The following is a 15,458-nucleotide window of genomic DNA, read 5'->3' as shown; positions in this document are numbered from 1 at the left end:
ACGATGTTAATGGGCTTTCAATTATGTGGGGAACCCCCGCCCTACCCTAGGTGGCACCCGAGAGTATGCAAAGCCAAGCCAACTACGAAATAACATTGGTCTTTGCTTGTCGCGAGAGTAGGTGCCAGCAGAGTCCCAAGGATGTCCTCGACTGTCAGTCAGCAGGCAGGCAAGAAATAAAAGCAACTTTTCACAAACTGTCACAGGGATTTTGTCCATTTGATTGCGTGTGTAATTACAGCGGCACGCCCACTTGTCCTTTCCTCCTCTCAGTTCAATTTCAAGTTTTTGTCCAGCCGTAAAACGAAAGCAAAAAAAAGGTCAAAGGCGAGCCGGGACAAAAAGCAGGAAGGAAGGTACCACCGGCATTAAGCTGCTCCGACAAAGTGATTTGGAGTTTCGCATGGAATTGGAATTGAAACAGCGAATTTTGACATTGACAAGTCTGGGGCTTCAAGGACACCACCGTTGACTTCAAAAGGACGCCTTCTGTCGTTATTCCATTCAATCGCTGTTCAGATGTGAAACAAGAAATATTTATGTCCTCGACCTGCACTAATGTTGCCTTGTAAATCTATAATAACCAGAAGAAGAAATCGTATACCAAGAAATTATTTTCTTTTATTAAGAAAATCATTGTACCGCAAAAGGACTGTCTGCAAACAAGTCTGAGTCCCCTTCTTTTCCCTTCGCGGAGAGTGCTCAAAAATGTATAAAAGCCCAACACTCATTAGCTAAGCCTGAAAATTCAAGCCACTAAGCTGCTGCTTAAAATAATACAGAAAAAACACTTGACTCGAGTCGCGCATTAGCGTCGCAAGCCGCTTACACAATAATGAAAGCCTACTGCTTGAACATTCATTTGTAATTAGAGCATAAATTTCAATTTCACGCTTGCCACCACAGAATAGCGAGCAGTTTTCCGGGAAAGCCACCAGCCTCCTGCCTGCTGTCCATTGTTAGGCAACATTTAACATTTTATACTGGGAGCGGAGCACGTGCCCAGACATTATGTTAATGCCAAATGAACAAACAACAGAAGAATAACAAAGGGGGGGAAGAGGGCAGCTGGATGCTGTTTTATCTACGCTTTTCAATAAGTTGTCAACGGCGATTTATGACCATATTTTATGGTAACTTTGCAGCAGGAATAATGTGCTGATGGCAGATACGTGCAGGTGCAACAAATTACAGTCGCGAATAAATTTAATAATAACAGGGTATACGGAAAACCATAACTGCTTTACATATTTTTACAATTTATCTTGAGGAAACAGACAAGGCTAAGCTTAAATATAAATATATTATGCTATACTGGAATATAAGAAATTATTTATAATTTACTTATATAATTCATAAGAGGTTCTTGGTTTACCTTATTTCTAAACAACTTAAAGGCTTAATTACTTAAAATAACTTTATTTTAGAGGCCATGCATGCACAGGAAAATGTGCTCCAAGACAGTTTTAATACCGTCAAACCACGTCTGAGATATTCAGACAAATAGTAAACGCTGTTTATATATAAACTCATCATTGCCATTATGACCATCATCAGTCAATATGCTCTGAGTCCTTCAGCAAGGCTAACTCAGCTAGCCTTGGCAACGCACCCGCAGCTAAGTTTGTCCTTGTGGAGGCAAATTTCATTGCCATTATGAGGGCTTTGGCTGCACTTTGTCGAGGCAAGCCACTTGACCAACCTGTGGAAGTAGAAACTTGGATTTAATTCTGATTATGATGGATGGTCAGCTAAGATAGAGAGCCAACATTTTATATTGAATTATCCAACGAAAACGATTAGAAAATATAGAAAATAGAAGACAACATTAACTAGCATTGTAAAATGTTAAAAAAGAATATTTTAGTCTTTTTAGGTACCTAAAACTGCTAAGATTATTCATTTAAACTATAATTTATAGATTAACCCACTTAACCATTTTTGAAAATATTTCTTAGACAAAACCAAAAAAGGAAAAATGATTAGTGAACCTTCCCGTGCTTTCAAATATTTAAAATACAAAAATAATATTAAATCGAATTATTTTGCAACAAAATCTCTTTAAAACTCATGTGTGTGCCTTATAAATAACCAATCTGAAACGCTGACTAGAACCTGTTCCCAAATCAAAGCATATTTTTCCGCAACTTATGCTGACTGCCAAAAAGTTAGAGTCTGTGTGGGACCATCAACTAAAGGATATAGGGGGTCGGGTGGCAATAAGTTCACAATTTTTACGCTTTGATAATGACAAAAAAGAAACGGAAAAGGGACGGAAGTCCCATAACACAGAGTTAAGCTGATATTATCTACCCGCCCACAAGCGTATATGGCAGCCTTGATATCTTTTTTAAAGCTTTAAAACGTTTTCCGGCCAATTATTAGACAGCGGCCCCAAAAAAGACATCAATTGCTGTGTAATCTTAGACATTCCTTGACGTGGAAACAGGCGAAAAATGAATCTATATATACGTTTAATATATTGTTCGAGGCCTCCGTGGCTCCGTGGTCATATATTTCGGCCTCTCAGGGCAGACATTTTGAAGTGGATATTGATGAATTTATATTGGATTTGGGTTGGCTTGAGTTTAAGTTGCTTTTGCTTCGTTTCGGGCTTGTTCTTTTGCTGCCGACTTTATATTTGAGCTTAAGTGCTTATTTGTTGTTATTTGTAATTTGAGGTTTCTGTTGTTTTTTTAGGGACCTCACCAAATGCAGAAATTGATGACCCATGTGGTCTGTCGACTTTAGCTTCGGTCACGGCTATTAATTTTTGGCCAAAGGTCCCTACTCACCTACCACCTACAGACTTTGGAAAGAACGGCTTAAAGCCTTACTTGACACGTGTCGGCGGGCTGCGATTGCTTCCGAGATTATGCAAAACATATTAAATCAGTAGAAGGCCTACAAGTTAAACGCATCAAGTATAAATGCTGCCAAATTTGTCAGAAGACCCTTTTTTTTGGGTTCGCACTAAAAGCTGATAAAGCTGCTTATGTAAATGATTTCAAATAAACAGGCCAACAAAGGACCGAAGGCTTTTACTGAAGTTTTTTGGTTGTATGCGAAGGAAAGGTTTCCTGGGAAATCTAATTTCTTTATTTTAGTTGACAAAACTAAAGTAAATATTACTGTTTTTGAGTAAATACAAAATTAGCCGATTTTTGCAGATAAATAATTTTTGTATACTATTCAAATCTTCTAAATATGATATTAAAACATTTAACTTTTAATTTTCTTAAAGTTTAACTCTTGGAAGTGGCCACTACTATTTTATATATATTTAATTTTATTTTAAATATATAATTTCAATAGGTACCTTTTCGTCGATACTCAGGCTAAACTCATTTATTTGATTTGCGCACCACAAGAAATGCTGTTGATGCTGTTGTTCTGACCCAGACGCACACCAATTGTGGAAATAATCCACCGACCCTCCTTTTTTTTGACAACAATAATATGAACTTCCAACACCAAAGTTTAACTCCGGCGGGAGCCACTCTTTGTACATTTTTTTTTTGTCACCCTGCTGGCCTTGTTCGCATTCCTTTGTAATACCCGGGGTTCTGTCCCAAATTCTCTAACCTCCTTGGGATAGGCAGACGGCAGCCAATCAATCAATGTAAAATCTTTGCAAATTTTTTAAAGGCCTATGTTGTTTTTTTTTTCCTTATATATTTATGTTAAAGTCATGTCTTGTGACATGAAAGCCAATTGAAAAACTGCTAGGTAAACGACAGGCCACCCCCAGGAGCAAGGAAAAACGATTTGGGCCAAGTGCAAAAACATAAACAAAGGAAGCCAAGACAACAATCGGCTACAACCATTTCCATGCTAAACAACGAACCGAAAATTACATTTCCTTCCTGTTTCCGGCATCACGTAGCCGCAGTGTTGTCGCCAAGACCGTATCGCCCGTAGCTGTGTGGCTAAGTGTCTGGAGAAGTTCGGTCAAGTTGCCAACATCCGGTGGGAAGACTAGAGTCAAGATGCTTTTAAATTGGAGAGGAAAACATTAATACGCCTCATTATCTCGTATTTGTGGCCATTATAGTTTAGTTTAAGATCTCTCAAGGCCTTTTTGTATATATTTTTTGTAAAATAATTTCCATAAAGACCTGCACTTCTTATGCCACAGAACCCAAAGCAAAAAGTGTCTACATTTTGAGCTATGTATTAAATATAGAAACCACATTTTTTTGTATAGGAAAAAGTTCCATCTCATATGCCAAAAGTAAACACGAGTCAAGCAAATTCATGACTTCGAACAAATACACAAGTTAATTCTCTTGACAAAATGCGATAATGCCTGTGCAAATTGTTTGCTCTAGAGGACGCACCTAAGTTTATCTCAACTTTTGCTCCTCATCATGCAAGTTTTGGTCCTCGCCCACCAATGAATGAATGCTTTACTTGCAAAGTGGCAAATCAGTAGACAGAAAACCGGGCGCAAAAAAAAAAAAATTTAATCAACATGACTTTGTCGTTTTGGTGTGCTGCCGGTTCGATACTCTGACCATTCGGCGAATACCGTTCAAGCCGGTGTCCTGCACATAAAATAGCAAAAATAAACCATGAACGTGGGTGAATTCCTGAGAGGCGTATCCAAAGGCGTCAGCTGCTCCAGTATTCAGTTTAATTGGGTTCAGAGTAAACAAATTCTGCTTCACATGGTATAACCGTCACATACAGGGTTTTCCCCTTTTCAGAGAACTTTTTTAAAGTCAAAGGAATACATTTTTTTAGAGCTTACTTACCTTTTTTATACGAAGCCATGAATGTTTATATTTATAGTTTTATTTAACAGTTTTTCTGGTCTAAGCAAATACTGAAAGGATGCAATTTGTATGTCGCTTTGCTTTGATAACCAAAATAATTATATATTAATTTCAGAATTTTTGGGAAACCGAATTTAGTGTAAATTTAGCCAAATTTTGGACTGTACCTTAGTGTTTTAACACCCCAAATATTTTCTGTAGTATCCCCGTTTTAATAAATTTAAGGATTATTTAATATTTCTACCAACAGCTTGAAGAACTATCAAAAAATCCTGTTTAATTTAAAACAGCAAAATTTATAAAATATTAAATAAAAACTGAAATTTAAGCAAAATATTGTACATAATTCTATGTGGCCACTTTCGACAGCCTATTTTCCCTAACGTTGTCCAATTTAATTTCATTAGTTAGAAACATTTAGCCCGCAAAAAACTAACCACATGGCATAAACAAAAAAAAAACCAAGAAAAACGGCTACCAACAGGACGTATGATTAACGCCCAAAAGCCACAAAGTAGGCAGCACAAAACCCACAAAATGTCAGGGCGGTAACAACAGCGGCAAAGTCTCATCAAATATGTTGATAAAACACAAAAGATTACATCCAGCCAGGGCCTGGGAAAAAGGGTCGCAGGAGCTGGAGGCCAGCCAGACCACGGCCGAGGCCAGGACCAAGCATCTAATGTGTTTGTCAAAACGTTTTAATGCCCCTGCCGGGAGCTGGGGTCCCATAAAGCCAGCTAGATAGCCCCGGCTGAGTAACCTTTTTGGGCTCTACAGTGAACGGCATAGGGCTGGGGAACAAGGGACAGGCTGACCAACCATAGATGACCTTTTTCGCACAACGAAATAAAAATTGTTAAATAAAAGGCGAATAAAATTTGTGTGTCACACAAATAAGAGTGAAAAAGAGCCTCATCAAAGTCTCGACATGGGCACAAAAACAACCTGTTGTGTGTGTGCGTGTGTGTAAATTGGTTTGTGTGCGAGTCTGGCAGCTTGGGGGCGTTAAATGTATTAGTTGGGCTATGCCCCAAAGGCTATTTAAACGTCGTCAATGTGTTTTTCACGCATCGCTTCAGAAGCGGTCTGGCGAAGAATAACACTAGCCAGCAAAAGAAGCAAATATAAATTCCATAGAATATGAGTAAATATATTTCTACATATATATTAAGAAATTGTAATTATAATTTGATTTTTTATTAGGTTTCTATTATGGTAACAAGCCTTAAATGGTTAAATGATTTTAAGGTACTCTAAAATTCTTAAATTAGGGTTGTTTGTTAGGCTTTAGGCTTTGTTTAGGTCCTTTTTTGATTCAAAATCGAATTGCACTTCTTTGGCTGATCAATTTCTCATAAGACCCATGGCGAATTCACCCTAAAATTTGTCGTGCAATATATGTTATCCTTTTCTTCTCAGTAAAAAAATATTGCTTGTTACATAGTGCCCTCAAATGAATGGCTCGATGAGGCATTTATCAGGCCACTCGATGCTCAACGCCGTGTTAATGGGATTGCTTATTATGTGTCAATCAAGAATTTTATCCAACACCCTCCGAGAATATTCGCGGCGTCACGTAAAAATTATTGCTTGACACATTGTTTTTTAAAGCCTATTTAAGTGTGATCTGCCCTGCAATAGGCTCAGACAAACCCACATTCGTACATAAATAGCATCATTATCTGGGAAATATCGCACAACTCATTCGTCATTCGTCAAAAGCCAACAACGAGAAGACGCCGTCGGAGAACGATGATAAATCACTTTCAATTTTGACAAACGTCCCAAATGTCGCGCAGTCTAGGGGCACATTTCATCGCTCAAACACCCACTCGCAGACACACACACACACACACAGCCAGATACGGATACCAAATTTCCATATTGAGTGCTTGGCCCCGGACTGGACTCTGCCAGGCAATTGGCCAGCGCTTCCGCCAGCAAATCACTCTGGACCGACATTTCCGAGATATCATTGACCGAAACGAGCGGCAGGAAAAAAGAAGAAAGCGAAAGTCAATTCGATTAAGGTTTGAGCAGACATTAGGAAAGATGGATAGATGAGAGCTGAATAAATGGTAAATCATAAAATGATGGCCTGGGTATTTAGGCAGTAAAATGAATAACTATTTGGAAACGAATAGAAAATTTATGACAGTTTGAAAAGCAGTTAAACAAGTATTAAATGCTTCATTTAGAAAAATGTTCTAATATAGATTTTGCTTCTCTTTTTCCTTTGCCATAAAACAAGCTATAGTTCAGTATCTGACAAAGTTTCTTTACAAATTACTTTGCGTACTTTGTTTTAAGAATTAAAACCCACTGCTCTGGCCTTGCATATTTATTTAAAATGATTAATTGAAGACCTAAAATAATTGACTTCGAAGGCTCTGCTATTACCCTTCATGGCGGCATCATTTCGTGGAACGTGTCACTGCTTTAACTACAATTCAATTTCCGGCTCCGGCTGCTGACATCACGTATACGCAGGCTATCACGTATACAGCGCGTTGCATCGCCACCCAGCCAGATCCTAACAAAATATTTCGCCAGCACTTAACGCCCCAAGGATGAAGCCGATGCTGTTGCAAAGGCTTAACTTTCAACTTCCGCTTGCAGCGGCATGAAGAATGCCAAAGAAAAGTTGAAATTTCAACCCCTTTTGGGGGGGTAAGTGTCTGCCTCTGTTGTAGACTGCAGTGCATAATATACTGTTCTCATTTCTGGCCATTGTTCAGGCCCTACTTGTCATAAGAACTCCACTCGAAGGGCTCTTTACTTTGCCTTCGGTGCACCGCCCCGAAGGTAAGCAATCCATCAGCATCCAGCTAGTTCATCTGGCCCCGCTCTTCCCCTTCCCTGTACTCAAATCCTCCAGTCTTATTTTTTCCTTTTCCCCTGGTACTCTCTTATAAATAATTCAATTGCCATTTTACTCGCCTTATTCTCCTTGTTGTAAAATGAACATATGACTTGCGAAATGAATTCCAATGAGCACCCTCACATGGTGTGAAATGCATGAGTGTGTGTTTTTACCCCGGGGACTCCATTGTCTAGTCCACGTCTATGTTGCGGGGATATACAAATAGCGTTCCTATTGATTACCTGATGCCACGACAATTTAATTTTTAATAATAATGGGAAATCCTTTGCCATCGGCCATTAGGCAAGCCATTAGCCCATGACATCATTTTGTGAAATATATAAATTTGTATAAAAACGGTTGCAACTAATGGTGGCAGGGTCGCAGCTGTTTGGTTTTCTGCTCTCTAACCTTTCGGTAGCTTTAACAATTTGCAAAAATATGGCAAAAAAAATGTATTAAAAGAGTTCGAATATGCCACCCCTTTCAGGTGCAGTCATGAATAATTTTCTTTCAGAAAATGCTCTGCAGTGGACAAAATATATTTCCCAATATCAATACCAGTACTAGAGATGCTAGAAAATATAGATATATCGATGCTGTCTCGATGTTTTTAGCAAAATATATTTTAATTTCTTTTTTAAATATATGTGAAATAGATTTAAATAAAGATTCGATATTTTTGAATACACAAAGAGTCAATAAATTGATTTATTGTGTTATTTTTATTTATATAATAACAGACTTTTCCCTTTATAAACATAAGGACATCCCTACTATGAAACCCCAAGAGTTTCTTTGTGTATATCTTACGATTTCTAATATATTATTGATTTTCATTTTATTTGCAGTTTGTCATCAACGCAAAGGGCAAAGGAAAAATAAGAGGAAATGTTTTATTTGAAGCCCCGACTAAGTCAAGGCTGCGCCTTAGCCCTCGTCTGTATGGCGAACCTCCTGATGTACCATCCCACCCAGGCCGAGACGCCCCCAGCTCAAGGTGACCACCCCCCTGCGGGCAGCATCCGGGTGACAACCAACCAATAATGACTTCTTTGCAGGCACTCCCCTGAGCAATCTGTATGACAATCTGCTGCAGCGCGAGTACGCCGGACCCGTCGTCTTCCCTAACCACCAGGTGGAGCGGAAGGCTCAGCGGTCTCCCTCGCTGCGCCTCCGCTTTGGACGCAGCGATCCGGAAATGCTGAACAACATAGTGGAGAAACGCTGGTTCGGCGATGTCAACCAGAAACCGATACGGTCTCCCTCCCTGCGGCTGCGGTTCGGCAGGCGGGATCCCAGCTTGCCGCAAATGCGACGGACCGCCTACGATGATCTGTTGGAGCGGGAGCTCACCCTTAACAGCCAGCAGCAGCCGCTGGGCTCGGAGGGGGATCTGGATCTGGCCGAAGACTATGACAGTGCTTTTGAACGCGTGGTCCGCAAGCCTCAGCGTCTTCGGTGGGGCCGCAGCGTTCCGCAATATGAGGCAGCCAATGAAGACAACGACCAGGTGAGGGGCAACAAATGAACTCTTCAAAGTACACTCTGCTCACTTTAATTACGTAGAATTAAATCAACCAACTAGCTTCATCCATCATCCATGTTTTTCCCCAGATGGAACGCTCCCAATTATACAATTCCCTGTTGAACTCGGAGAGGATGCGTCGCATGCTTTTGTCCATGCAGCAGCAGCAGTACGAAGCCCCTGGACATGTGGCCAGATACGCCAACGAAGATGATAACGATGCGGATCTGGAGGAAGACACTTCTGAGTTCCAGCGAGAGGCAAGAAAACCTATGCGCTTGCGGTGGGGACGGAGCACTGGTAAAGCTCCAGCCGATCAGAAGAAAACTGGAGAGGAACCTTCATCGGTGACTCCAAAGACACAGGACTAAATTTGATAGATGATGGCCAGGGCAACTCCAGAAAAATGCCAACAAATGAAGGGAATCGGAAGCAAGCTACACGGTCAATGTCCCATGCCAAATATGATACGAAAAACCTTTGAACCCAAGTTATAAACAGTTTTTGAAAGCATTTTGAGGTACGCAGGGAGGCATGGGCTGAGGAATAAATACATATAAACTTATATCTTATATATACACACATACGATTAACCACAACTGTGCAAACTTTGGTTTTGAGGCAACTAGGCATATACGAAAACCAAAGCTGACATACTCACTTGTCTGTAAACTTTAACAATGCGCAGGTAAACAAGGTAAGCCCGTTATATAGACTAGGAGTCTGTAAATTAATGAGTAGATGCATCTGTTTTCGATCTGTAAATGAGTTTGAATTGATTATACGGTTTAAAGAATTTTCTATCGCCCTGTTTAAAAATATGTTTCCTGGAATACAACCAATCCTAACGTGCTCAATTATAGAAATTTCTAAATATTCGATTACCCCCAACTTTTAGACGGTATGTATATAAAAAAAAATATATATTAAACATTTTGAACATAGCGAAAATCTATTTAAAACGCTAGAAACCTATAGAAATATTATTCAAATGAAAGATGAATTTTTGATTTCTAAACTTTTAAGCAAACTTCGATTTAATGTTACGACGGAAGTGTTTGAAAAACATGTTGAAGCCCCCGAAAGCTGTATTACTGTAACACTTGTTATATTATGTGTGCTACAAATTATATATGTATATCAACTCTTATATATATTATACGACTATATACTATATACAAATACGATGAACATTGTCTATTACAATTTTATTGATGTATTTTAATAACTGAAGAAGTCAAACCAAAGCAAGCATTATGCTGAATATTGTTAGAAAACTTTTGTATATTTAATTTACACCATCATTGAAACTTTTGTTTACCGATCCATACTACACACGATATAAGGCGCTGTTCTTCAAAAGACCCATATCCCGCTGAGCGCAACTTTCGAGTAAAAATTGTCAATGCTGTTTTCTAGGTGTATATCATTATGTACGCGTATATACCTTTCAATGAATGTAATATCATGAATGTAAATAAAAGAACAGGAATATTAAAAAGCAAACATTTTACTCGATCTATGCAACAATTAAATAACTCAGATGGAGTCAAAATACACCTCTCTTTCTTCTCTCAAACCTCTTTTATAATGGAAAACGTTTTAAATGTGGTTTGTACTAGTTCTAGGAGTTTTGTTTTAATATTAGTTATTGTATGTAGCACAGTAGAGGCATTTATTTTTATTCAAAAACTTGTTTAATCTTTGGCGAATATAGGTTGCATTGCCAGTTACTGCTCTTTCTACATGCTTTTCCCCACACAGCTCACCTACTCACTAAAAGTGCCAACAATTATCAAACTTAAACTCCCACGGCGCCGGCAAGCTGTTGTACGTAATGGGATTAAGCAACAAATGTCAGAAAATTAAACCGAGACCAAACAAGATACAAAAACACCGATGAGTATGCCACCTGGAATGGGATGGAATGGGCACGGGAATTACCTCGGGCAAGGACAAACAATCAGCTGGGAGGAGGCAAGGACATTTTTGCCTTCCCAACCTGTTTTGGCCCGCTTTCGACTGTGATGACAGCCATTAACTTTAGCACCACATCCTGCAACCCGTTTGTTGTTGTTTGTTTTGATAATTAACTTTTTAACTCCTAATGTAGGGAAATGTGTGTTGACTGAAATTGTTGTGCTCCCCACATGAAGCTCATTATTCTCGATTAATTGCATGCAACATTGAGGATTCAACACGAAAATGCACTTTAGGATAATACAATTTTTGGCTGGTTACCTTAATTTGCTATAAAAAGTTATGTTCTAGTCATATTTAACACCATAGGTTTATGAAAAATTTAAAATTAAACAAAAACAACTAGAAACTTCCCAGCTTTAGTACCAATAAATAGTTGGTTTATGTTTTAATTTCATTTTAAACAAAATTCCTATGAAGTTATTATTATATTTTCATTGGTAATTTTCTAAACTCCTTATTTCTAGACTAAGCCCTCTCTAATTTAGATCAATTTAATCTTACAGGTACTGTGATTTAATAGTTTAAATCTGGCTTCGATTTTTTTTTTGTCTTCATTTTCACATATGCAAAAGTGTAAAGAGCGTAATCAGTATAAGACCAAACATTACTTAGTACTTGGTAAATATTTATGCAAATAATATGCAATTACACACACACACACATACACGCACTGGCAAGCTGCGCCTAAAAGCGCTCTGTAAACACCGAACTTTTTGAACAAGCAACAAATGTGTCATACCCACACGGAGATGCCGAGGAAACCCTCTTCAGGCAGAAACAGAAACCATTTGCGAGTAAAAACGTCTTGCGAATTTCTTCCTCATTTACCCCACTGCACACTGAAAACTTTGTATATACATTATCTATTAAATAAATATTATGCTTTATTCTATTCTATTCTAGGAAATCGGGAAGAATGAGTGCGTCGACTGGGTGATACTCGGTACTCAACATTTCCCATATTTAAAAATCATACAAGTTTAAACTATAAAAGAATAGGGAAATTTTCCCAGTGTGTCTTCTGGTATGAGTATGCAAATGAAAGAGCAACAGCCATTGCAAACAATGTTAACAAATGCTTCCGTTTCAGTCTGGGCCTCCAGCGCAACTTCTACAGTTAAAACTAATGTGAAAGTTTTCATTTACGCGGGCCTTAGACATAGCATTTGTATGTACATATGGGATATAAATGGGTTGCTCCGAACAACTAACGATTTTTTCATAATAAAAGTTGAGAAGAAATACAGAAAAATATGATTCCTATATCAATTGAAGTGTTTTCAAATTTGTGTTGAGATATCAATTTATGTATCGCAGCAGTTTCATATTTTCTACATTCTGAAATATTTCCTGAAAAAATAAGACAAAAAGAATTTGACAAAATTTTAAAATAATTGTTAAGATTCAGTATTTAATATTCATTAGAAAAATTAGAATGAAAGCAGGATTCGACTTTGATGAGGGGTTTTGTATCGGGAATACTGGTACGGGTCGGTGAGTTCAAGTTAAACATTTAAGAGATTTGTAAATAACTGGGAGTTCGACAATGATAAAATGCAAATGAAAACTATTACACTAAGCTCATGTAAACGTTATTTAGTCCAGGACTTGTCGTATTTGGAAATCCTCCAAGTTCTTCTGTGGAATAAGACGCAGCTTCATGTCGTTGGCCAAATGCAGAACCGCATAAAAGGCAACCGACGTGGACAGCGAATCTGACATTTTGGTGGTCAGCAGATTGGGCAGCTTGGAGTAGACCTCATTGAAACTAGCCATACCTTTAGAGTAGCTCTCGTCCTTTGGCACTGGATGCGAGGGTATCATCTCCTCCGGCACAACGTTTAGAAGTTGTTTCTGAATCAGCGAATTGCAGCACTTTTTCAGATTCTTCATGTCTATTACCTTGGCACGCTTCGCAAAGGGAACAATGACTTTGGTGACCTGCAAAGATAAGATAGTTTATTAAAACTATATCATAACTTAACTTATCTTTTTTAAATCATCAATTTGAGCGAAATTATTATGATAAATGATAACTTTAATGTCTGACGACTTACCTGCGTAGGCGCCCCCTCAAACTCTGTGCCAATCTCGAACACTGTGTTATTGCAGGCGTCCCTCATGCTAGCATTAAGCTGACTAGGATCCACATCCATCAATCCTTCGCCGAGACAGGCCTCGTCTCCCATAGCCGGCATAACACTCACATTGGCCGGAACTGCCGCGGTAAAGTGCTCGTTGCCCAATAGATCGGGATCATTGTCATCGCCATCGCCATGGTGCGGGCCCGCATCATCCATATCCATGCCCAGATCTTCGCCCTCGTCCGAGTCCGGTTTGCCACAGTGTCGAGACAACTTTATACTCGGCGCCGAGTCATATTTGAAGAAGTAGTCCGGATCAATGTTGAACTTTGTGGGTAGCACCAATTTGCGAGCATCCCACTTCTTCTGGAAATTTACCTTGCGCAGCTTTATACTCGCATCCAGAGTCTGAAACAAGTTTTCTGTAAACTTTCCATAGGCCACTTCCTTGGCCCTTCGCTTGGCGGCCAACTGAGCCGACTTCTTTGGCCGTTGACTAGCCGGGACTGACTGTGGGTCCGTCTGGGCATTGGTCTGGAAAAGAGTGCTACGCTGGCGCGTGCGTTTGAACTTCCAGTGCGAGGGTCCTGCCCAGAACTGGGAGATCTGCTCGGCCATCGGCCGATATGAATACTCCAGCTTGGAGGTGCCATCAACCGGCCGCAGATCCTCGATAAACTCTGCCTGCTTACGCAAACGGCGACAATTGTTGATCACCACTTGCTCTTCCGTGGTGAGCTCATCCAGCTCATTGCAGTCCACCTCAAGCACCAATGGTGGTTGCCCGTCCAAGTCCGGCATGGGTTCACACTCACCATTGATGTCGAAGGCCATGGAAAGCTCATTGGGATGGGGGCACAGATCGTCGGCGCCATCAAGATCGAAGTCGCGGTTATCTTCTTCATCCGCAACGGGATCTGTTGGTTTCTCGGTAGGAGCCCGCGGATTAGGATCACTTGTGATGATATAGCCAGTGTGGAGAGGCCGCAGAACCAATTCATCGACATCGGGCAGAAGATCTTGCACCCAATCCGCGCTCATCAGCGACTCACTGGGCCACTGCTGTGCTTCCTCACTCGCATTTGCTGTGGTGTGGTCCTTCACCTCCTCGGTTGGCTCTTCGTCGCCATCCCAGAACATATAGGTGGTGCGCAGCCTCAGCTCAGAGTCCAAACTGGGCAGGATGTTGTGCATCAGGCGGTTCGAAGCATTAATGGACCCCACAGTGGAGTTCAGCTTTCCAAACACCGGATCCTGCAGTGGCGCCGAGTCCAATCTAGCGTTCAGCGTATCCTTGTTTTTGGTCACCGTGGACACGTTCTTTTTCTGTTTCTTCGGTTTGGGAGCCGCCTCTTTTTGGACCCTCCCAGCCTCTTCATCTCTACCGCCATCCGCTTGCCCAGATTCCGGACCCTCATCCTCGGCATCCTCCAGTTGCTTGTCCGTAAGCGTGCGGGCACTCAAACCGGCCGAAATGCGCATGGCATCCATGTAGATGGAGTCCACACGCAGGCCATAGACCTTTGAAGACGCCTCCAGCGAGGACCCGGCCATCTTAGGGAGAAACGAGAGGATTAATTTCGCGGTCAGTCCAGCTTTCAGCTTCTCTTACCTTGAAGTTGCTCATCCGCTTGTGATGATGATCGAGCAGATTGGCCAGGGAGTCGATGAGCGTCAGGCTCCAGGCGTTGTCTTTGCTCAGCTTGTTGCCGTTGTAGATTTCCAGGCAGGAGCGAATGGTCTCATTGTCCTCGATAGACTCCAGCGTGCTCTGGCGCTTCTGCTGCTGCTGAATCAGTGTGCGTCGTCGGGCCTCCTGTCGCTCCGCTTCGTCATCGTTGACCATGGTCACCTCCCGGGCCATACTCTCACGGTAGCTGCCCACCGCGGACCGACGCAGCGGCGTCTCCGAGCGCGGCAGTGTCATGGCTTGCGGGCGTCAAAAGCAGAACACAAGAAAGTCAGGCACTGGCCGAAACAGGCACTTGTATGTTCAAAAGGCGATTGCTGCGTTTGTTTGAATTCCTTTCCTATTGCGTTTTGTGCGTTCCGTTTATTGCTTGTGCTGGTATTAGTAATAGTTTACAGTTTCTTTCAAACGACGCCGCAATTTAGGGCTACACAACGACTAGATGTTTTAGTGTTGGAAAACGTGACCGGGTTTAATTCAAACCCGAATCCATACGATTTTCTTCAGTTTTCACAGTATTTCTTTAAAT

The 15,458-nt window shown here is 40.6% G+C and overlaps 2 protein-coding genes across 3 annotated transcripts in view; one reads left to right on the top strand and one right to left on the bottom strand.

Annotated features, from left to right (window-relative positions):
* sNPF (short neuropeptide F precursor) overlaps window positions 1–10,731 on the top strand; it is a 29,418-nt gene extending 18,687 nt beyond the window's left edge. For both annotated transcript variants that reach the window (XM_017163674.3, XM_070283278.1), the window contains exons 2-4: window positions 8,496–8,644; window positions 8,706–9,157; window positions 9,262–10,731. In XM_017163674.3, the coding sequence (XP_017019163.1) occupies window positions 8,536–8,644; window positions 8,706–9,157; window positions 9,262–9,543 (843 nt within the window). In that variant the 5' untranslated portion in view covers window positions 8,496–8,535 and the 3' untranslated portion in view covers window positions 9,544–10,731. The remainder of the gene's footprint in view (window positions 1–8,495; window positions 8,645–8,705; window positions 9,158–9,261) is intronic.
* A 1,834-nt stretch (window positions 10,732–12,565) lies between these two features.
* Window positions 12,566–15,378, bottom strand: barr (non-SMC condensin I complex subunit H). Its single transcript, XM_017163831.3, has 3 exons — window positions 14,852–15,378; window positions 13,213–14,793; window positions 12,566–13,096 (listed from the first exon to the last, which is right to left on the bottom strand). Exons 1-3 carry the CDS (start codon window positions 15,164–15,166, stop codon window positions 12,752–12,754), a joined length of 2,241 nt encoding a protein of 746 aa, XP_017019320.1. The 5' UTR covers window positions 15,167–15,378; the 3' UTR covers window positions 12,566–12,751.
* Window positions 15,379–15,458: the final 80 nt, after the last annotated feature.

Source organism: Drosophila kikkawai, chromosome 2L, assembly GCF_030179895.1.
Source record: "Drosophila kikkawai strain 14028-0561.14 chromosome 2L, DkikHiC1v2, whole genome shotgun sequence".
In the NCBI taxonomy this organism is placed as follows: Eukaryota; Metazoa; Arthropoda; class Insecta; order Diptera; family Drosophilidae; genus Drosophila; species Drosophila kikkawai.
This window is presented reverse-complemented; position numbering and strand designations above follow the sequence as displayed.

Excerpts from the sequence above, each read along its gene's own strand:
- barr (XM_017163831.3), bottom strand. The coding sequence starts at position 15,166 with ATGACACTGCCGCGCTCGGAGACGCCGCTGCGTCGGTCCGCGGTGGGC. Across the intron at positions 14,794-14,851 it reads AGCGGATGAGCAACTTCAAG|ATGGCCGGGTCCTCGCTGGA; the intron begins GTAAGAGAAGCT and ends TTTCTCCCTAAG. Across the intron at positions 13,097-13,212 it reads TTGAGGGGGCGCCTACGCAG|GTCACCAAAGTCATTGTTCC; the intron begins GTAAGTCGTCAG and ends TTATCTTTGCAG.